Source organism: Phyllostomus discolor, chromosome 2, assembly GCF_004126475.2.
Source record: "Phyllostomus discolor isolate MPI-MPIP mPhyDis1 chromosome 2, mPhyDis1.pri.v3, whole genome shotgun sequence".
Classification (NCBI taxonomy): Eukaryota; Metazoa; Chordata; class Mammalia; order Chiroptera; family Phyllostomidae; genus Phyllostomus; species Phyllostomus discolor.
Genome location: NC_040904.2, coordinates 72,305,718 through 72,328,680, shown reverse-complemented (window position 1 = coordinate 72,328,680; position 22,963 = coordinate 72,305,718). Strand labels below are relative to the sequence as shown.

Here is a 22,963-nt window from a genome sequence, read left to right as displayed (position 1 = left end):
TCTCCTCTTCGTGAAGATGCTGTGAAGATTGTTGACAACAAAGGATTTAGAAATTACATAAACTTACTTGATAAAACAGCAGCATATTTTGAGAAGAGTGATTCCAATTTTGAAAGAAGTTCTACTGTGGGTAAACACTATCAAAAGACACCACATGCCACAGGGCATTGTTTGTGAAAGAAAAAGTCAACCAGTGCAGAAAAGATCACTGTTGTCTTATTTTAAGAAATTACGATAGCCGCTCAACCTTCAGCAACCACGCCCTGATTAGGCAAAGGCCATCAACAATGAAACAGTATTTTACATCAGCAAAAGATTACAACTCACTGAAGGCTCAGATTATGATTAGCATTTTTTAGAGATAATGTGTTAGTAAAATATATACGTTGTTTTCTTGCACATAATATTATTGCACACTTAATAGTCTACAGTGTAATGTAAACATAACTTTTATATGCACTGGGAAACAAAACAAATTGTGTGACTTGGTTTATTGTGATACCAGCTTTGTTGTGGTCGGGATCTGAACCTGCAATATCTCTGAGGTATGTCTGTATTGTGCATTTTTGCTAAGATGAGTACATTGTATTTACCCTCTGTGAGATTTACTAGGACTCAGGTTTATTGGTATTTAGTCAGCGTTATTATCCAAACTTTGTAATGTCAGAAACCAACAAAGTTAAAAAATAATTCATGAAGTTTCTCTGTCTATAATCTAAATATTATAGATGAGTTCTGAAATATTATCTAATTTATACTTGGTACTTATTATTGCCAATCACAAATCTACATGTTTTTTATATATTAACTCATGTATTTTTTAATACATTGATTCATTTATTTCTCCAACTTTTCCATGAGTTATATATTATTTTAGACTTGTTTTACATAAGAGGAAATGGGGCACACACATTATGTTAAAATATATTGTAAAACTACCTAATTTAGGAAATGGGTAAATCTGGTTCAGATTATACTCAGAAAGTGACCGTGATTTGAAAAAGTGAGTGCAAAATGTATCTAACTTTTCAAACTACTTTACACACATTAATTTTTATTTGGGGAACTTTTCCCATACTTTACCTTTAATCTCTTTGTCATTTTTGAACCATCTTATATCAGCTGCAGGTTTACTACCAGATGTTTTACAAGTCAGCTGCATCAAGTCTCCCTCCATAACTGGTGATGAAAATCCACTAATCTGAGGCTTTTCAGGAACACCTGAAATATAAACAAATGAATGACATGAAAATCAATTCCCAAAGTTTGTTCATTCTATTGCTTTTATAAACTATTACTTTTATAAACAAAAGTAAACAGCTAACCAGCTGACAATAAATTCAATCAAAAATAATAAACAGCTATAAAATAAAATAACCTGATTATAATATATAGATATAGATAATGTATATATATATGCATATATATATGATTATATATGTATACAAGTATATTATATACATATAGTCATATATTTAGTTCAAAGTAGTTAAATTAAATTTTACATATAAAAATATACTCTTTGTATATCTTAAAGACAACCATTCAATATATTTTCATATTTACTAGTATAGGGAGTTAAGAATGTACATTCTTTGCATTGGGATAAACATTCACAAAGCATTTTTTGTTCCTTTGCAAATTATGATTAAACTTAAATAGCACCTTTCATTTCTGATTTCATAATTCTAAAGCTTAAAAATGACATTATCCTCTGTGGACTCTATTCAAGAAAAGGCATTTTGTTCAAGAAAATCCATCAAAACACTCATCAGTAAGTGCAACTATACTTACTTTTCTGATTTTTCTAAAGTGGAGAATGTCTCTTGATGTAATTTGTATTAGAAATGCAAGTGTAGTTTTGTGGAGCATGAAGTGCATTAGTATTAATACTAACCAGTTATCGATTCTTCTAGTCTAAACCATCCAATCAATAAGCAGATAACTAATATGGAGCAATAGATAGTACATAGGTAACTTAAATAATAGAATATTCCATGCTTTTTGGGCATTAATATTCTCTTATCATAGTAGAAATTTACTAAAATTTCTTCTAAAATTATTCAATAATAAAGGCAGACTGGACGCTTCTTTATCACAGTATTTAATTCAGTTTTAAAAGAATAGAGCCCTGGCTGGCGTAGCTCAGTGGATTGAGTGCAGGCTGGGAACCAAAGTGTCCCAGGTTCGATTCCCAGCCAGGGTACATGCCTGGGTTGCAGGTCATAACCCCCAGCAACCACACATTGATGTTTCTATATCTCTCCCTTCCCTCTCTAAAAATAAATAAATAAAATCTTTAAAAAAAATTAAAAAAAATAAAATATAAGCATGTTGGAAAGCAACAATAAAAATACACATTTAAACAAAACAATAAAGATAAATGACAGATCAACATAACTCCAATTAGTGGGCTAATTTTTTTCACCTCTATATTGCCTTTTAAAAGAAAATCTATATCACACCATCATTTAATAAACTGAAACCAGCCAGTTGCCTATTCTTGGTGTCTCAAGTTGGCTCTCTACAGAACAACACATTAACTTTCCTCAGCTGGTACCCTGAAATACTGAATGGTAATGGTTATATCTTATCTTTAATAGCAAACTTGTGAAGATTTTTGATAAAATAGTCTCAGTGGGACTTGCAAAGAAATATGTTTCTTATTCTATGCACAAAACCAATTCATTCGCTGGATTAACTTTTATATCCTCACCCCCTAAAAAAATAACAGCATGTGTTAGTTATTTTAAAGACAATGTTAGGGCTTTATGTATCAAAATAAAAATGCAAACAATAGCAAAAATATCCTTCTTGAAATTCCTCTAACTTGTTCAGTACACAGGTATGCTTTAGTAAACTGCAGCAATTTCAGCTGACTGAGTCACTAACATTGGTAGAATTACAGAAGGTTCTGACATGCAACTATATTTCCTTGGAATCTCTACGAATGTATTGCTTTTTTGTGTCACTTTAACCTCTTGAAAAATGGCTCAATATTTTGAGAATAGAATAACAAAGAAGCTACAAGCTGCATGCACAAGTGGCGTTATGTACTTCACTGAAAAATCTAGAAAACGTCACATTTAAAAGGTGAGAAGACACATAGAAATGTCAAGGCCATTCAAATGCACTGAAATACACAAAGGGGTCACATCTGAAAACCATAACATATTAGAGAAGGTTTCTTTCAGATGGCTGATATGATAAAATGGAGAAGCACCCAGTACACATGTTGAATTCGTTATATTCATTATTCCATCACTTTATGAAAGAATCACCACATGTATAATACGTAGATGAGTTGATACAAAATAATTTAATTGAAATACAAGAAACCTGGTGTCTATTGCTGGCTAAAAATTAAATGACTCTGTGCTCTCAGAAGTCATACAAATTTTTTTGTCTCCCTTTGTCTATTTATAGAATGAGGAAAGTGATTTTTAAAATTCTTTTTGTTATAATGTAGCAAAGAAGGGACTAAACTACATCTATTATTATGATCCTTAAAATATATATGTGTCTTTGAATCATGTTGCTTTAGTAGTACATATCTCTCTGGCTTGTGATTGCATTGTGTTTATCCCTTGAACTTACCGAGAACAGTGAGATAGGCCTTGGAAGTTTTGACAGGCATCGTAAATAATGAACAGGTATACTGTCCTTCATCAGAGAGAGACACATCGCTGACACTGATACTCAGTTCATGCCAAGAAGCCCGAACCAGCTCGATCCTATTGTCTCTTAAAGCTGGAAAGAGAAAACATTGAAAATGTGGATGACAACATTAGAAAAAGTCAATGCTGTTAGGCTGTGCATTTTTAGCACAACATAATATACATTTTTATCTATACATCTAAATATTTCCTAAAACAGTTAAAGGACAGTTTAAATAAGGTTAATATCCTAATTTTATGAAGAACTTGTAAGGCTCAGCACCAAAAAACAAGTAATCTAATTAAAAAATGGGCAAAGGACATGAATAGACAATTCTCCAAATGGCCAATAGACATATGAAAAGATGCCCAGCGTCACTAGTCAGAGAAATAAAAATTAAAACCACATGAAATATCAACTTATACCTGTCAGAATAACTATCATCAATAAATCAACAAACAACAAGTGCTGGTGAGGATGGGCAGAAATGGTAACCCAACTGCACTGGTGGTTGGGATGCACATTGCTGTAGCCACTGTGGAAAGCAGTATAAGGTTGCCTCAAAAAATTAAAAATGAAACTATTTTTTAATCTACTGATTCCACTTCATGGAATTTATCCAAAGAAACCCTAAACACTGCCTCAAAAGAATATATGTGCCCCTATATTCATTGCACTTATTTACAATAGCTAAGATCTGGAAGCAGCCCATTCATTTGCAGATGAGTGAATAAAACAGCTATGGAACAAATAGTGTAAATGATAGGTAGAAAATAGATAGAGGGAGGTTAAGAATAGTATAGGAAATGTAGAAGCCAAAGAACTTATATGTACGATCCATGGATATGAACTAAGGTGGGGGATATGGGTGGGAGGGGGTATGCAGAGTGGAGGGGGATAAAGGGGGAAGTGAGACAACTGTAATAGCATAGTGGATAAAATATATTTAGAAAAACAGCTATGGTACATTCATACAATGTAATACTACTTGGACAGAGGAAGATTTTACCTATATGGTGGGATCTAATGAACAAACTATACTAACAAGCAAAATAGAGACAGACTCTCACAGATAGAAATCAGGCTGACAGCTGTTGTGGTAAGTTGGGTGGTGGAGGAACTAAGCAAAAAAGAGAAAGGACTCATGGACATGGACAACAGTGTGGTGATTGTGGGATGGAGTGGGTGGAGGACAATGGCTCAGTGGGCAGCAAAAGCAGCAGAGTAATCCCTCCACAAATATCCAGCCCTAGATATGATCTCCCAATAAGATAGAGGATTACTTACACATCTAAGAGCCACCAGGTGCCTGCCCTGGGGAACCACCTTCGCCCTCTTAGGAGGCACCAGTAGACATCAGTGCATTTTCCAGTGGAATTAAACAACTCAAGCTGACCACATAGAACTACAAAGGTTGTGACAAATTGATGGAACCACAGCCTGCAAATGTATGCTAGGACCTGTGTGCTAAACCTAAATAAATGACTGCTTTCTAGAATAGAAAATTTAAATAGAGTCTAAAATGTCCAAACGTAATAGCCAAAATGACTAGAATATAATAATGGTAATAATAATAAATATCTGGTCACACCAAATATCAGAAAAATTATAACTTGAATAAGAAACATAATCAACAGGTACCAACACTGAGATATTGAATTATCTGAAAAAAATTAAAGAAGCCATCGTGGAAAATACTTTAATAAGCAATTACTAATTATATTCACACAAATGAAAAATAGAAAAAAATAGCAAAGAAAAAAGAGTTATAAAAGAGAACCAAATGAAAATTATAGGAATCAAAACACAGTTAACAAAACCAAAACTCGCTGCATTGGCTCGGCAGTACAATGAAGATTACAGAGTATAGAATAAGTGAACTCAAGGAAAGAGCAATAGAATTCACTCAATCTGAACAAAAGAGAAAAATATATTTTAAAAAAGAAGAACAGAATATTAGGGACCTATGGGACAATAACAAAATGTCCAACATTGGAATCATAACTGTTCCAAAAGAAGAGCAAGAGAGGGGCTGAAACAGTATCTGAAGAAGTAATGGTTGAAGACTTTGTAGATTTGGCAGAATAAATTAATTAGAGAATCAAAAAGACAAGCAAATATTAAAAAGGATAAGCCCAGAAAGGTTCATGTCAAGATAGATCAAAATTAAACATCTGAAACCAAAGACAAAGAAATTTTGAAAGCAGCCAAAGATAAAGGCATGTTACCTATCAGAGAAGACCAATTCAAATGACAGTAAGTTTCCCATTTGAAATAATGAAGGCCAGAAGTGGCACATTTTTCAAAAGAAAAGAAAAGAACTGTCACTGATGGATTTTTATCCAATGAGACTAACCTTCAGGAATTAAGGGGAAATAAATATATTCTTTTTTTTTTTGATAGGGAGGTGGGCTTAAAGCCTTTTCATTAGGTCTAGTTTCAGGGTATAGGATTGAAAATCCACTGGAAGTTAAAATTCAGTTAGTTCTACCTATGTGCATGTTAGTAGACAGTCAAATGTAGAGAGAACGAAAAGAAAGAAAACTAAGAACATGTGTTTTCATCAGATTTGTCTTAAGGGAAAATTAACGAAAGTTTCTTCAAGCAGAAAATAAGAACTCTTGGAGCACCAAGAAGGAAGAAAAGACAACTGAAAGAATAAAAATATCGGTAAATATAATATCGACTACCCTGTTTTTCTTGAGTTTTCTTCATTATGTAATGGTTGAAACAAAATTATAATAGCAACTGATGCTGTGCTCAACACATGTAGGAAGAATACTCAAGAGAAATAAACAATGAGTAGGGCAAATAGACCTAATGGAAGTAGTTTCCAAACTTTACTTGAAGTGGTAAAACATTGTACTAGCAGACCAAAGTAGTCCACATATGTACATTTCAGTGCCTGGAACAACTCCTAAGAAAGCGTACAAAGTGATACAGTAAAAACTCTCTATAATAATTGAGATAAAGTACATGTATACAGAGTCTTCAGATACCATTATAGAGATGAGAAAGAGGTCAGTAGTTAGCAAAGAATAAGAATATTAAGGACTGGAAGGGAGTAGTAAGGAAATGAATTTGGTTACAAAAGAACAAAACAAGAAACACCTGTAGTGGTGACAGTACTCTGTCTTGACAGTGGTGAGGGATAAATGAACCTACACATGTAATAACAGTGCATGGAAGTAAACACACATGCACACACAAATGCATGTAAAACTGGTGAAACCCAAATAAGACTGGTGAGATATATATTATTGTCGATCCCCTAGTTCTGTTATCTTTGCAAGATGCTATTTCACTGAAAGGTAGATGCGATCTCTTTGAATTATTCCCTACAATTAGGTATGAATCTATAATAAAAACTCAAACAAAACATATTTATGTACATTTGATTGAGTAGAGGAAATGATTAAGATATCAAAGCTTAAAATTCATTGTACATATTTGCCAAACAGGAAGAGGAAGATCCCAAGTGCCACATATTCTTAAATTAGCTGCAGCTTCTATGTGTGCTTTGGGATAGGAGTAGGCAATTATGAAATATTTAAGATTTGGGAAATTTCTAAATTTTCATTATTTTTAATGTATTTTTAAAAACCATCTTCCCACACACTCAGATAACACATATGTTAATGATTATAGTCCCTCCGCTACCATTCTCTGTTAATTCTAATTTCATGAGACATATTGCAAATATTTTTGAAACTGATTTTTATTGAATATAAAAAGTAAGGCAAGTTTGATCATGATTGCATTTGTGACTCCATTAGACAAACTCATTGATTGTAAATGTTTATTTCATACTCTATCTCCTACATGTTTTAATATAAATGACTGCTATGGGAAAACAGTGGGACTCAGATGTGTCTTTTCCCCAGTAGGACCACATGCTATATCAACTGCTTTTCAAAGCTATGATTTATTTTTAAAAATATTTATCACATATTTCTTGTTTTTTTAAGAGGTCACCAGAAGAGAAAACCTCAGGTTCCTGCCATGATATTGTATGGGTAAAACATGTTACTCACCCACTGTGTTCAATTTCATTTCCTCTGACACAGTAACCCCCAATGATAGAACTTCCAATTTTCAGTCAATTTGGCAAAAGAAATTTAACTCTCTTTTGGTTGGATTATTTTTTGGAAATCATATAACATCACCAAAGACAACCTGAATTACTCAGTACATACAAATATAACACTTATATTTAAATCATTTTCATGGAGAAAAGCTAAAAGCAGTGACTTCAGAATTAAGAGATCTGCTCTAGGTACTTGTATGAGGTCAGATTTCCTGTGGATAATAATTCTTGATTCATTCCATCACTGGATTATGATGAGAACTGAATAATATCATGTAGCTTGTAAAGTACCTTAAAATAAATCTGCAATGGTATATTAAAATATTTTTGGTTTGGACTCCTGATAAGAACCTGAATATTTTAGTGTATGAAATGTCTCAGTTAGTTAAGCTTACCAAATTATATAATATTTTGAATTGTTTTATGATTATTCCAGCCTTGACTAAACACTAGGTTCCGAGAGCAGAATGCCTCATCTTTATGTACATTCTGTTGTAATTAACCATACAAATCTAGGCAGATCACTTAAGTATTATGCATCTCAATCTGCTGATTGTAAGGTACAGGTAATAATTGAGTACAAGTATAAGGAATATAATTTAGAGAACTGAAATATATTAATATGTATCTAAAAACCTCAAAGCATATTGCCAAGAACTCAGAAACTGACACAATTAGTATTATTTGTATAATAATAAGTGATTATTTATTGTGTAACAATCCTTGATAACTTATTTGTCAAAACAAAAAAAAAACTGCTTGAAGAGATTCTCATTAAACTGAACATTTTAAACAAATCTTACATTCAGAACATTTATCTTTTCAAGTTTGTAAATATGTTTGATGTCATCTTCAGTTCACTTTATGATAGCATGTCAAATATGAAAGAATACAGGGAAACCTGTAATAGTCCAGAGAGGGTATAATATAACTCCACAGGTTCTCTGTGAGCAGGATCCTTGTCTTGCTTGTCTCAGAACCCTGCACCATCACTATCTGCACAGGAGGTAGTCAGTGAGTGGCTATTGAATTGCAACTGAGAGCCAAATTCTGTCTGTACACGATGAGAACAGAGTGAAAAAGAACTGAACTAGGAAGTCCTCTTCACTATATCTCCACAGGTCTCCCCATGGGAGAGAAGCCAAAAAAAGAAGAAGAAAGGTGCCCCATTTAGACACTATTAAGCATAAAAGTGTTAGAAATATCATGCTACAAAAATTTTTAACAAAGTAATAGTTCATTGGGAAATGATTTGAAATACTGAATGAGTATTCAGTATTTCAGTGAGTATTCAATGAGTATTCAGTATGAGTGATCTCTGAAACTATTGTCATGCTACTTTATGATTTTCAAATGAACACAAAAGGTAGTAGCTAACCAGACACAAATCATATCATTTAACTTCTACACAATAAGTCCAAATATATGTGGACTTAAATAAAGGATTATAATATTTTCAGTTGAAGTGAATTCAATTTTAAAAAATGCTCTTTTGAGGATATAAAATGCTCAGCAATATTTAAATATCTTTAAAAATATAAATACTCAAAGACTTATTGAAAAATAAAGATTTTAAATATTACTCCAGGAAAAGGAATAACTTAAGAAAAGACATGAGGATATTAAAAAAATTAAGGATTTTTTAAATGAGAATATGTAACAAAAGATTTAACTGTTCACACATCATAGAGATAAAAAAATGAGCTAATGGGTTAAGTAGGCTGCTCCGAGGCCATGCACCTATGAGGTACCTGCCCCCACTGGTGAGGTGATTTAACAGATACAAAACTCTGAGATCTAGAGGATTTAACTTTAGCTGTAAATAAGGAGTGGTGACCAATGAACAAGAATATATTAAAAAGTACTTAGTGTAAATATTATTTTCCCAATATGCCACTGGCTCTAAATATTTATCAAACATACAAATGTATATTTGAGATTCATGCTGGGTAAAATAAAAACTCCTTAGACAATTAATAACTTAGAGGATTTTAGTTGCATTATATATTCATGTGTAACAAAAGTTACTAGCATAGTTAATAAATTGTATATTACATTTAAATCAAATTAATTTAATAATAAGTACACTGAATTTAGCTGACATTATTCATTTAAGAACCAAATAGCAACGTGTGCATATTTTCATTAGTTTCCCTTTCTTAAACATCATAATATTTATAAAGGTGGTCACAAACTTATTGCTAGAAACATTTTTCATACTATTAAGTATGTTTCCAGTGAGCAATAATTCATGTCACAATTTAGGGTGCTTAAATAATAAAACCATATTTCAAGATGTAATCACTTTAAAATGATGAGTAAAATGCAGTATAAACCTCATTATTTTTGCATTTTTCCTAGTCCACCCATTTAACCTAAAACTTCCCCAAATCAGTATCATGTTATATCTCTTTGTATTTCCCATAAGACCTTACATATATTATGATATATACAGATGCCCATTAATAATTTATTGGATTAAATTTAAAATGTGGGTCATCAATCTTTTGCAGATAATATTCTATAATTGTATAGATTAAAATTATTTTAGAAAGTTCCATAGAAATGAATTATTATTTTATTATAATTCACTGTATTTTATAGGCAGGTACTAAAGGAAAAATCTACATCAAGATGATAGAAGTCAATTCAAATATCATCTTAACTAATTAAATTCTCAATGTTGAGCACAAGTTTCCAAAAACACCCATAGGACTTGAGTCAAAACGATCATTGCCTACATTTAAACATTGAAAAAAAAAACATTCATTATCTGAACAGTAAGTAAAGTCAGTTTAACGTGATGTGATTAGTTCTTGAGAACTAGAGCTGTGTTAGGCATCATTCTCCTCGCTATCAGCACAAGTCCCCACCGCCCACGTGACTGCTACAGGCAGTTCAGATGTATCAGTAGGATAACTCAGGTTCTGCCTGTGGGAAAGGTCTGAGAATGCTGCCTGTGGCCTTTGATTCAATATCAAGTTTTATTTTGCTGCCTGCTGTCTGATGATAGACTTTTCCCCATGATTTTGATACTACTCTTTCATGGTTGCCCAGATCAGCAACCTGCTTTGTTTCCCTATTTATTTAATAGGCCTACTCTCTGCTTACTGTCCGCCTAAATCTGTGCTAACTGCTGGCTTGCTTTGCCCCAATCTATTTCTCTAGAACTGATCACTGACCAACCTGACTTCTACAATCTACTAGCCACTATTTTTTTCAGCTAAAATATCTACTGTTCCCAAGGGTAAGGAAAAAGACAAAGAAAACTTCAGTGAGGTCAACTTTCTTTCGATATACCATGATTTTTCTGTTAAGTATATCTGTATCCTAATAAATCAGAATGAAAAAATAAGTCAACTAAGCTCTAATAAAACTTCTAAGGAAGCAGAAATTCAATGCTTAATTTTTGTAAGAATTTACAATTGACATATTTATTTGCATGGTGTCAAAACATGCCTCTAGATGTTATAAAACAGACAAAAGAAAGAATCTAGCCACTCATTCTTATAATAGAAGTGTTATTTTATTTAATAGTCCCAATATTTTATTTCTTAATATTATAATTAAATACTGGTTGTCACCAGTATGTGTTATTTGTGATAGTACTATGGATTGCCAGGAATGAAGGAATTAAGATATATAGACAGAATAAAATATCAAGCTAGTAAATACTTTTCTGTCTGTTTTTGTTTTGTTTTTACATAAAAAATAAAACAATCTAAATCAATCTCTTGGAAAATTGGCAATAAAAACAACCATTGTTCTAGAGCTGATATTTGGTATACTAAATTTCAGCTTGGACTAAATTTTTACTGAAACCATAGTAAATGGAATTTTAGAATAGAAAGATGAACAGAATCCAAGCAATAAATGTGGAAACTGTCAGTTTTTGAAGGGAGTTTTTCCAGTGATATAATTTCAATTTGTAAACCTCAGCTCCTCTTACCTCAAATGTTTAAAAAAAATCACTACTTTTAATCCTATATTTGTAATCTGTTATGAAACATTTGAAAAAAAAAACAAAATATTACCACACTGAAAACACTACTGAAACAACAAACCTGGTTGGGTATAGAAAAATTATCAATATGTTTGTGGAATACACAAGTTGCATTTCAGTGGCTTAAAATATAATGAAGTTTCTCTAACTTTTAACAGCAAAGGACTGCTCAAGGTCATTGATGGAGAGTAATATGTACTGTAGAATTATCAGGGACATAAACTGCCATCTTTAACTTCTAACTTTGAAAGTCTTCTGAGAGTAAGTGAGCCTGGGGAGCCTTGTGTAAGACATTTTACTGGAAGGGCCCTAGAATTGCACATACCACTTCAGCTCCTAGTCCACATTCAGGCACATGGCCAGACTGTAAAGCAGACTGGCAAATGCAGTCTAGCTGTATGCACAGAAAGGAAGGATATTAGTGAGCAATTAGTATTTTCTGCCTTGCTAAGTAGACTTACTTGTACCACTATATCTATACACACTAACATTTCTATATAAAAATTAATGTAGATATCCAATGTCCTGGAAAACAGTAGATAATGTACTTTCCCTAAAATAGTTATAATTTTGGTGTGTTTTTTTATGAAAGTTTAACTGAAGTTACTAAATTATAAAACAAAACTATGATTCTTGTTCATGAACACATTTCCTCAACAACACCTTGGGTTCAGCAAAGAAGAAATATCCATTGAGGTTACATTATAGAGATTTCCTAATGACTATATCATCCTCAAAGCTATGAGCATGATCCTAGTTTTAAAAAATGAGAGAATAATTTTTGTTCATTTTCTATTAAGTTGAATTTTAGGATAAAAATTATTTAGCATGATTTATAACAATTATAATTGTGTATTAATTTTATACATATGTATATATATTTGTAAAATAGAATATGTAGTAATCATTTCACTTTAATTCTGATAAAATTTTGATAAAATACAATATATATTATTATAAGTTAATATAACTCAATTATTAAGATATTATAAATTCTATATTTTCTTTATACAATGATGAAGTCCTCTGAAATATGAAATCCTCATTTGAAAGTTCTCAATAAACTTAGATTAAGGTAACTATGGAAAAAGGAAAATGTTGTTATCACACACACATATGCATATATGTTTACGAGTCTGTACTAGTTTTATCTCTCTGATAATCTGTATAGTACATTTTAAGAAATAATAAAAATAGTCCAAAGTCCATTGTGTGTGTGTGTGTGCATGTGTGTGTGTGTGTGTTTAAAGTATGGAAATGTGTTCCCTGGAAAACCCTATGAACATAGGATGTGGTTACTGGCACATGAGTGGAAGATCATATTTACTCTTGTCAAATTCATTGAATGTTAGAAGCTAGTCAGTTGATTTGGGAGTAAGACAGAGAATGTCTTTTTACTTATTGAGCTCCTCACAATTGTATTGAGTAAGTCATGAGTTAGTAAGCTCTATCAAAAAAGGTGTTCAAATAATGGCTACCTGATCTCCTTACCAGGAATGTTTAAATGTTTTTCTCACATTGCAGGAGAATATGACCTAAGTAACTTTTGAAGTCCTTCTAGTGACCTTAGAAACTTACCTTTGAAATTTACTTAGGAGTAACACTTACTACTTTTAACCATACCTTTAATTCATTCAATTTATTCAATCATGAATAACTACTGACTCAGTGATCAGCAATCACTAAGTCAATGATACAATATATTCTATGTATACATTTTAGAATGAAAATTATTCAGAATGATGTATAATTATAATTCTGTGTTAATTTTGTACATATGTGTATATATTTTAATTTTATCTATTAAAAAGCTTCAGTAGATTTTAAGGTGTTTTCAATGAATAATGATGCATTAATTTGATTAATGATATTATTCATCTAATTTTAAATTATTTGATATGAATTAAACTTCAAGCTCCATATGTAGCTTTAGCTTGCTGAATTTTATTCTGAAAATATTGTCACATAGAAGTAAATGGTTCAGTGAGAATTACTCAGATAATCAAGTATGTTTCAAAATTTCACCCTTACAAAATTAGTATGCATACACTCAAAATGGTTTCTCTTTGTCTTAGGTCTCAGCATTCTCATCAAACAGATGCAAAATGAAGTATATATAGAGTAACAGAAAGTTAGGAGAAGTGTGCACACATGTCTAGTTAATTTAAGTGAAATCCTAAATGACGAAATTCATTTTGGACAAGTCAGAAAAGTGTATTACTATGTGTGTATGTGTTTTCATATAAAACTGAAATAGATTAGATGATTCCCTTTTCCTGGTATCATCTTTCTGTGATGAAATCTGGAGGTCTATCATTATTAATAGTGTATCTAGCCTCATAAAAATGGATTAAGGAAAAAAGAACATATGATTTTTCACATGGAACAAGAACATAACAGAAGCTTAGCTTAAAAAATTCAGACCTAAAATACCAAAAGGTTCAACTATCTGCTGACTTGACATACTCTGCATTTGAAATATTATGAACAACCATATGCCAACAAAATGGACAATCTGGACAAAATGGATAAATTTCCAGAAACACACAATCTTCCAAAACTGAATCAGGAAGAATCAGAAAATCTGAGTAGATAACAAATAATAAAAATGAAGCAGTAATCAAAACACTCCCAACAAACTAAAGACCTGGACCAGAAGACTTCACAAGTGAATTTTAAAATCTCTTGTATTTCTTCAGAATTATTAGTTGTTACTTCTCTTCTTTCATTTTGGCTTTTATTTATTTTGGCCCCTTCTCTTTTTTTCTTGATTAGTCTGGTTAAAGGATTTTAATCTTGTTTTTCTTTTCAAAGAACTAACTCTTGGATTCCTTGATCTTTTATATTGTTTATTTTTTAGACTCTATTTCATTTATTTCTGTTCTGATCGTTATTATTTTTTTTCTGCTCAAGTGGGGCTTTGCTTATTATTTTTCCCTTGTCCTTTAAAGTTAGATGGTTTATTTGAGATTTTTCTTGTTTCTTGAGATAAAACTGTAATACTCGGAATTCCTTCTTAGGACTGCTTTCAGTGTGTTCCATAGATTTTGGGTTGTTTTGTTTTCATTTTCTTTTGTTTCAAGATATCTTTTGATTTCTTTCTTGATCTCATTATTAAACTATTTTTTATTGTTTAGCAACATCTTATTTAGCTTCCAAGTCTTTGGTTATTTTTCTTAAGAAATTATTTTTATATTGAATTCTAGTTTTATAATATTATGGTCATAGAAAATGCTTGATATAATCTCAATCTTCTCTAAATCTACTGAGACTTGTTTTGTGTCCTAACATGTGGTCTGTCCTAGAAAATGTCCCATGTGCACTTGAGAAAAATGTATATTCTGCTGTTTTGCGGTGAAATACTCTGAAGATATCAATTCATTCCATTTGATCTAGTGTGTCATTTAGAGACACTCTTTCCCTTTTTGATTTTCTGTCTGGAAGATCTCTCCACTGCTGTCAATGGGGTGTTAAATATCCTGCTATGACTTTATTACTGTTGATCGTTCCCTCTACATCCAACATTTTCTTTATATATTTAGGTGTTCCCATGCTAGATGCATAAATATTTGCAAGGGATATATTCTGTCATTGGATTGTATCCTTTAATATTATGCAGTGTTATTTTCTGTCTGTTACTATATAGCCTTTGTTTTAAAGTCTATTTTGTCAGATATAAATATTGATACCCCAGCTTTTTTCTTCTTTTCATTTGCATTAAATATGTTTTTCTATCCTTTTTTTAATCTGTGTGTATCTTCTGTTTTGAACTGGGTCTCTTATAAACATAATATACATAGGTTTTGTTTACTTACCCATTCAGCCACCCTATGTCTTTTGATTGTAGCATTTAAGCCATTTCTTTACATTTAAAGTGATTATTGATATAAATGTATTCATTACCATCGTTTTCTTTTAACTATGTTCCTGGTATTTTTTTTTTCTTTTTCTCCTTAAAGAATACTCTTTAACCTTTCTTATAACACTGATTTGGTGGTAACAACCTCCTTTAGCTTTTTCTTGTCTGGGAAACTCTTTATTTCTTCTTTAATTTTAAATGATGGTCTTACTAGGTAAAGTAGTCTTGATTGTAGGTCCTTGTTTGTCATAACTTTAAATATTTTATGCCAATTCCTTATGGCCTGAAATGTTTCTGTTGAGAAATCTGCAGACAATTGTCAATCAGTTGACAATTTTATGGGAGCTCCCTTGTAGGTAACTGTCTTTTTCTTGCTGCTTTTAGAATTTTTTTCTTTAGTTTTTAACACTTTATTTGTTTTTTTTTTAAGATTTATTTATTTTTAGAGAGGGGTAGGGAGGAAGAAAGAGAGGGAATGAAATGCCAATGTGCAGTTGCTTCTCAAGCACCCCCTCCTGGGGACCTGGCCTGCAACCCAGGCATGTGCCCTGACTGGGAATCGAAACAGTGACTCTTTGATTTGCAGACCAGCATTCAATCCACTGAGCCAAACCATCCAGGGAAATTTTCAACATTCTAAATACAATGACTCTTGGTGTGTGCATCTTTGGGTTCATCTTGTTTGGGGAACTCTGCTCTTCCTGGGCTTGTGTGACTTTTTCTTCTTGAGATTAGGGGAGTTTTGGTTATTATTTCTTCAAATAGGTTCTCAATTCTTTGTTCCCTATCTTCTCTTTCTGATACCCCAGTATTGCAGATGTTGTTGCATTTCATATTGTCCCAAGTGTCCCTTAAATTATCTTGATTTTTAAAAAGATTTAATTTAATTTATTTTTTAGAAGGGAAGGGAGGGAGAAAGAAAGGGAGAGAAACATCAATGTGTTTGCCTTTCATACACCCCTTACTGGGGACCTGGCCCACAACCCAGCCATGTGTCCAGATTGGGAATTGAACCAGCAACCCCTTGCTTTGCAGGCCAGCACTCAATCCACTGAGCCACACTAGCCAGGGTTATCTTATTGTTTTTTTTTTTTTTTTTTTCATTTTGCTGCTCTGATTGGGTGTTTTCTGCTACCTTGTCTTTTAACTCTCTGATTTAATTCTCTGCTTTATCCAATTTACTCTTTATCCTTCTAGTGTATTTTTCATTTCAGATTTTGCATATTTCTTTTCTAACTTGTTCTTTTTTATGGTTTCTGTGCCTATTTTCTTTTTTTGCTTGTCATCTCTGTTGAAGTTCTCAAGTTCCTTGAGCATCTTTAAATCCACTTTTTTGACCTCCATATCTGGCACATTGCTTGTCTCCATTTTATTTACCTTTCTTTTTCTGAAGATTTCTTCTGTTCTTTATTTGAAGCATATTTCTTTGTCTCTCAGTTTTGGCTGTCTCTTTGTGTGTGTGTGTGTGTGTGTGTGTGTGTGTGCGTGTGTGTGTGTGTTCTATGTATTAGGTAGATCTGCTATGACACTTAATTTTTGTAAGGTGGCCTTATGTAGTAGGTGTCCTGTGGGACCAAATGGAGTAGTTTCCTTGATCACCTGAGCTGGGTGCTCCTAGGTTGCCCCTATGTGGGTTATATGGGCCCTTTTGTAATTGAGTCTTGATTGCTATGGGGCCATTTATGTATGGAGTTGCCTCTCAGGTTAGATGACTATGAGGATTAATCCTGAGCATGGTGTACAACCTGCTGTGCAAGTGATGACCACACAAACCAAAATTTGCCTTAGCAGGGTTTAGTACCTGCTAAAATCCCCATTTGAATATGCCACTTGTGAAGCTAATCAGATCCTTCTATGATGTGTCTGAAGCAGACCACTGGGTGTATTGGCTCTGTGGCCTCTTGGGAGGGACTCTGGTGCTGGCCAATATCAGATACTGCCTGTGTCTATCCCTGGGAAACCTATTTGGAGCTACAAAGAAATCCAGTTTGTGTCTTGTTCTGCTGGGCCTGGGAGTGTGCAGGAAGGATAAGCTATGCACAAGGCTGGCTTTTACCAGCAATGGGCCTAGTTGCAAATCAACAAATTCCCAAGGCACTAAAAGATATACCTCCACCAGCTTTTGCCTGCCAGTTGTCTGATAGGCTCAGTCACTGAAAGATCCTCTAGTGGTACTTTAGTTTCATGGTAGATTCTCAGTGAGCTACCAGTTAGGAGGCAGTGGCATTGACCAGACTGATACAGGATCAAATTCAGTGCTAGGCTTGTGACTGATACTAGTCAGCAAATATCCCAGGATATACTAAATTTAGCTGTCACCCAGTGGCTGCCCATTTAATTTATGGCATAGACCTTTATGGTGGGGTTGGGTCTCAGGAAGTCATCTGGGTGAGGCCGACAGTTTATCAGGACCAAACAGAACAAGATTAGGCCATGCAAGGGGAGGGTTCTGTACCAGTCAAACATGCAATGGATAAATGGCTCTTGCACTAGAGCCACACAACAGTCTGTCCAAGATTCCACCAAGAGTTTGAGATCAACAGGGTGGGGCCCCTGGGGATCTTTTGTGAGGGGAAAACTCTGATCAGGCTGGGGCAAGGTTGAAGGAGTGGTCCCTGCCTGGGCCACACCACTCAGCCTGTCCCAGATCCTGCCTGGACATTGGCAGTGCAAGGTAACTAGGAGTTGAGAGATTGGGGTCACCTAGATCCCAGATGGTGGGGTTAGAGGATCTCTGATTAGGGGGAGGTGCCAGCCAGGTTCGCCAGAAATTGGGGGGAATTGTCCCCACCCCAAAGCCACACCGCTCAATTACTGATACCCCCTAAGTCTTTCCAGACCTCTACACCCTGGACCAGTTGGCTAACACCTCAGCACAGTGTGAGTTCCAAAGGGTCAGATGAGAGAGTATCTAGAGTATAGGGATATTGCTTTACCTCAGGCTGATGCCATATAAAGGAGAGTGCCTCACCCAAGAAGGATGGTATCTGCAGTGTGGGCCAGAGACTCAACACCAGGATCTGGGCAGCTATCCCTTCAGTTCTCTCCTTAGAGCCACATACTCCTGTCTCTCCTCATGCTGTTCTAGTCCAGTCTGCCCTCTTTTTGCTGGAGCCCAGGGTGAGTGGCTATGATTGAAATTTTGTGTGTTGGTTCCTTAGGAAGGTACCTGTGTCTCTAGCAGACTCTTATTTCTTCCTGGCAGACAGATTTTCATAATTAGATGTTATTTGGGCATCACTTCCCAGCTCTGGTGCTCTAGGTTGGGGAATCCAACATGGGGTTTAGAACTCCCACTTTTCAGGGAGAAACTTTGCAGCTGATATATCCCTCCTGCATCTCAGCTATAGCCTGTGGGAGTGAGACCAGCCCATTTTGTATCTCTACCCTTCCTACCAGTTTCAGTGTGGTTTCTTTTGTAAATCCTTGCTTATACAACTTCACTTCAGCTAGTCTTCTGTTGGTTATTCAGGTCAAGTTTCTATAATTTAGCTGTAATTCTAGTCTGGTCCAGGGAGGAGGTGAGTGTCACACATACCTAGTATGCTGCCACCTTGGATCTCCTGTGAATATTTTGTTCATTTCTTCAAAGTAGTATTTCCCTAGGTGTTTAACATATTATTCATTTTTCTTGAGAAAATATCTTTCAGCATTTGGTACAGTTCATAATTTGGTACAGCTCACTATATTCTTGGATTTATAGAACAAGAAAATGATGCAATATTTGAACTAAACAGTTTCTGTGAGTTTCCTTTCTTTCTAATAATCTACAATATATTGTTCTCCTCATAGGTATAAGAGATTTATTTTTATATCCCACCATAAAGCCACCATATGTAGCCATGTGGCATAACTCTCACTGAGTATTTATATTAAAGAAAGAAGATTATGTGTTATGCAATTATAGAAATATATACACAAAGATATATTGGGAGTGAAAAACATCTGCTTTCATTCGATAGAAAAACATGCCTTTGGTATTTGTGATTTTGCAACTTTACAGGACCCTCTGCCCTGGGAAAGCTGTAATTTGGTATTTGTAACATGGGGTGGGGGTGGGGATGACTCAGGACTATAATGCATGTTCCTAACAATCCCAGTCTCCTCTCCTACTCTCTGAAGTTTGGATTAAATTTTCACAGTCTGCCTTCATTTAGGGGATAACATAATTATCAGGTGAAACATATTCTACAGTTTACAAACTTTAGAAATAGAACAACATGTTGAAACATTTAAGAAAATAATTTTTATATTTTTGAAGTTCTGACACAGCCATAAAAGATATCAATGTAATATAGATTCCATCAATAATAGTCCATGTATTTCTATGAAATGGGTTTAGTATTTTTCATTGCTAATTCAAATTTGGGGCTGAAAGTTTAAAAACTTAATCTTGATACTGCTTCCTTTCTGCAATTTCTCCACTTCTTACTATATTTTCCTTTCTTGTGGGGAGGAAACATGCATGTAGCTTCCAGAAAATAATTATTGTCTCTAAGAAATTAGCAAATTAATAGTGATTGTGAATTTTTTTCTAGAATATCTTCATTCACAAATTAAATGTCCAATTAGAATGTATTAAATCTCAGGGCAATAATAATTACAGTGTATTAGGTAGAATTTGAAAAATGACATTATTTTCTAAGTTTAAGGCATTTCTTATGCTATTTGACTTTTTAACTTAGTTCTCTAAATTCACTTTTAAAAGTACAAATTTACATTAGATTATATGCTAACTTTTAGAAGTCTGTCTGTCAATGTGTTAAATGAAATGCAGAGCATTCAAATTTTACTGGTAACAAATTTTAGCAAAGGGCAGTTTCAGTAACTTTAAGAAGAGGCAACATATCTTCATATGTCACAATAACTAAAGTATAAAATTTTAGAAACTCTTTATATGTTTATATTATACTATATATACAGTATTATCTTTAAAAATGACATACACACAATTATTTGTATTATATATAAGTTTATATGAATTACATAAATACATACACTTCCATGTACATATGTTGTATATGTTAAGTAGGGTAGATAGTAAACCAAGGCAAGGAGAAGGAGAGAGACAGGTCTCACCCACTGACTCAGCAGTCCTGAGCCTGGTCTGATAAGATTGCCAGGTGTTCCAATATCACAAGAAACATCATGATAGCATAGGAGGAGGAAAGTCCCTGAAAGTCTCTGTATCGTCTTCACTATCTGGGAAAGAAAGCCTTTGAAACTGTGTATTCATCCCAAGGCCTGCAAGGGGGAAGATGAGGGGGCCCACAGTGCCCAAAGAAGAAGCCCATAAAACAACTTTGGTTAACTGCCCACCTCTAGTCACTATCTGTTTTATAAGGGGGTCCATAGTGCTTATAGAAAGAGCCCGTACATAACTTTGGGTAACTGCCCAAACTTTAATTAACTGTCTCCTGTCACATATCTGTTTCACAAAAAGATAGACAAATGTGGTTCTGGAACAAGATAAGGATTTGAGCTAACAGACCCCCACACATACTTAAGTTTGGGTAGTCACATCCCCCTGGGGGAAGCTGACACCACCTTTACCCACCAAACAATATGTATGTAACTTCTTTACCCCATCCGGCCAACTATGTAAGTCCTCAGGACAAAGGACCTAATGCCGGCCTTGCTTTTTGCCACCCACACCTATGCGTTTCACCACCACCTCAGCAAGGCCCATTGTCTTCCATGGAAATGTATCACTAATAAACCTAATAAACTTTGCTTGCATACTAATAGGCTTGCTGATCTGTAATTTTTTACTGCATTGACAAGAAGAATTGAGTTTTTCCATAACATATATATATATATACTCACTATATATATATATATATATATATATATATATATATATATATATATATTACTATATATATAGTAAAGCAAATAAGTGAGGAAATTTAAAATAAATGGGATAAAATTCCAAGTTATGGCTAATGTGGTTGAATCTAAGAATCCTAGGACATGTGAGGAGTGACTGATAAAAGTTAATTTGATAAAAGCTATTTAGGAGCAGTATAGAAAGCTATTTTTCCTGTAATTCCCCTAAGTAGTATTCTAAAACTTACCGAAAATATGAAAAATATATACATCAAATTAGACACATCATGTGAAATCTGCCATTTAAAAAAGTACATTTTCTTTATTGAATTAAATGCAGTAGTTCAGCAGTAACCTTGAATTTCTAGTTTGTAGCTGCATGGAAATGAGATATACTGTGGAGAAACCTGAACACACAGTACTCCTGTTACTTCTCAGGAGGGAAATCCATGGTGTGATACACACTGGCTATGCTTGCTGCCTCCACAATTTTTATACAAAGCTCTGAGATCTGGACTTCGAGGCTTTGAGGTAAACCTGGCCTTGGAGACTGAGGAAGGCCAACAACCAGTCTACACTGTGGAAAAGATTCTGGCTCTTTCTCAGAGAGCTTTAAATGAGATAGTGAGGGCCACATCAAAGGGAAGAGTATATAAAATAGTCTTCCAATGCAGAAGAGAACAAGAAAAATACTTGTTTTAGAAACAGTCTGCTAAAAAATTACATTTTCTTATACATTCCATAGCACACTTAGAACATCCCCACTATGCAAATACTTTTTGGTATTTCACTATTGAAAAAAAAATCATTCTGCCCTGGCTGGTGTAGCTCAGTGGATTGAGCGCGGGCTGGGAACCAAAGTGTCCCAGGTTCAATTCCCAGGCAGGGCACATGCCTGGGTTGCAGGCCATAACCCCCAGCAACCACACATTGATGTTTCTCTCTCTCTCTCTCTCTTCCTCTCTTCCCTCTCTAAAAATAAATAAATAAAAATCTTAAAAAAAAAGAAAAAAGAAAAAAAATCATTCAAATACTAAGTGCTACTTTTTAAAGCAACCAGATTTCTGTTTCTGTTGAGCCCCAGAGATCTGATGTTATAATCAGTTTGGCAAAATAAAAGTCATATTCTGTCATACAAGTTGGATCTGAAAGTGATAGTGGTACATTGTATTCAAGGAGGTTTGGATTTCATAAGTAAAATATGTATAAGCAGAAGGTCAGCACAGGGAGAGCTTTGGTAGTAATGCACCATGATGACTGCAATAGTACTGAATTGTGATTAGTTAGGAATAGTGGAGATCCTAGAAAAATTAGGACAGTTGAGATCCCACCTGAGACCTATCGAGACACTTCTAATCACAGAGCCACTGGGATTTTTCCAGGACCTAACATATTATCTACCATCCAGTTGTAGGATAAGAAGAGAATTGAGAGTAATATTAACACATTGAATATCATTGTGAATTAGATGTGGGTAGATTTCTCTCCATTAAAGATTGTTTGAGACGAAGATGATTATTTTCTACAA

The 22,963-nt window shown here is 33.9% G+C and overlaps 1 protein-coding gene across 3 annotated transcripts in view; it reads right to left on the bottom strand.

Moving 5' to 3' along the window:
* CADM2 (cell adhesion molecule 2) overlaps positions 1-22,963 on the bottom strand; it is a 1,092,572-nt gene that overhangs the window by 178,903 nt on the left and 890,706 nt on the right. For all 3 annotated transcript variants that reach the window (XM_028504686.2, XM_036017949.1, XM_036017950.1), the window contains 2 exons: positions 3,598-3,750; positions 1,084-1,221 (listed from right to left, as the gene is read on the bottom strand). In XM_028504686.2, coding sequence (XP_028360487.1) covers positions 1,084-1,221; positions 3,598-3,750 — 291 coding nt within the window. The remainder of the gene's footprint in view (positions 1-1,083; positions 1,222-3,597; positions 3,751-22,963) is intronic.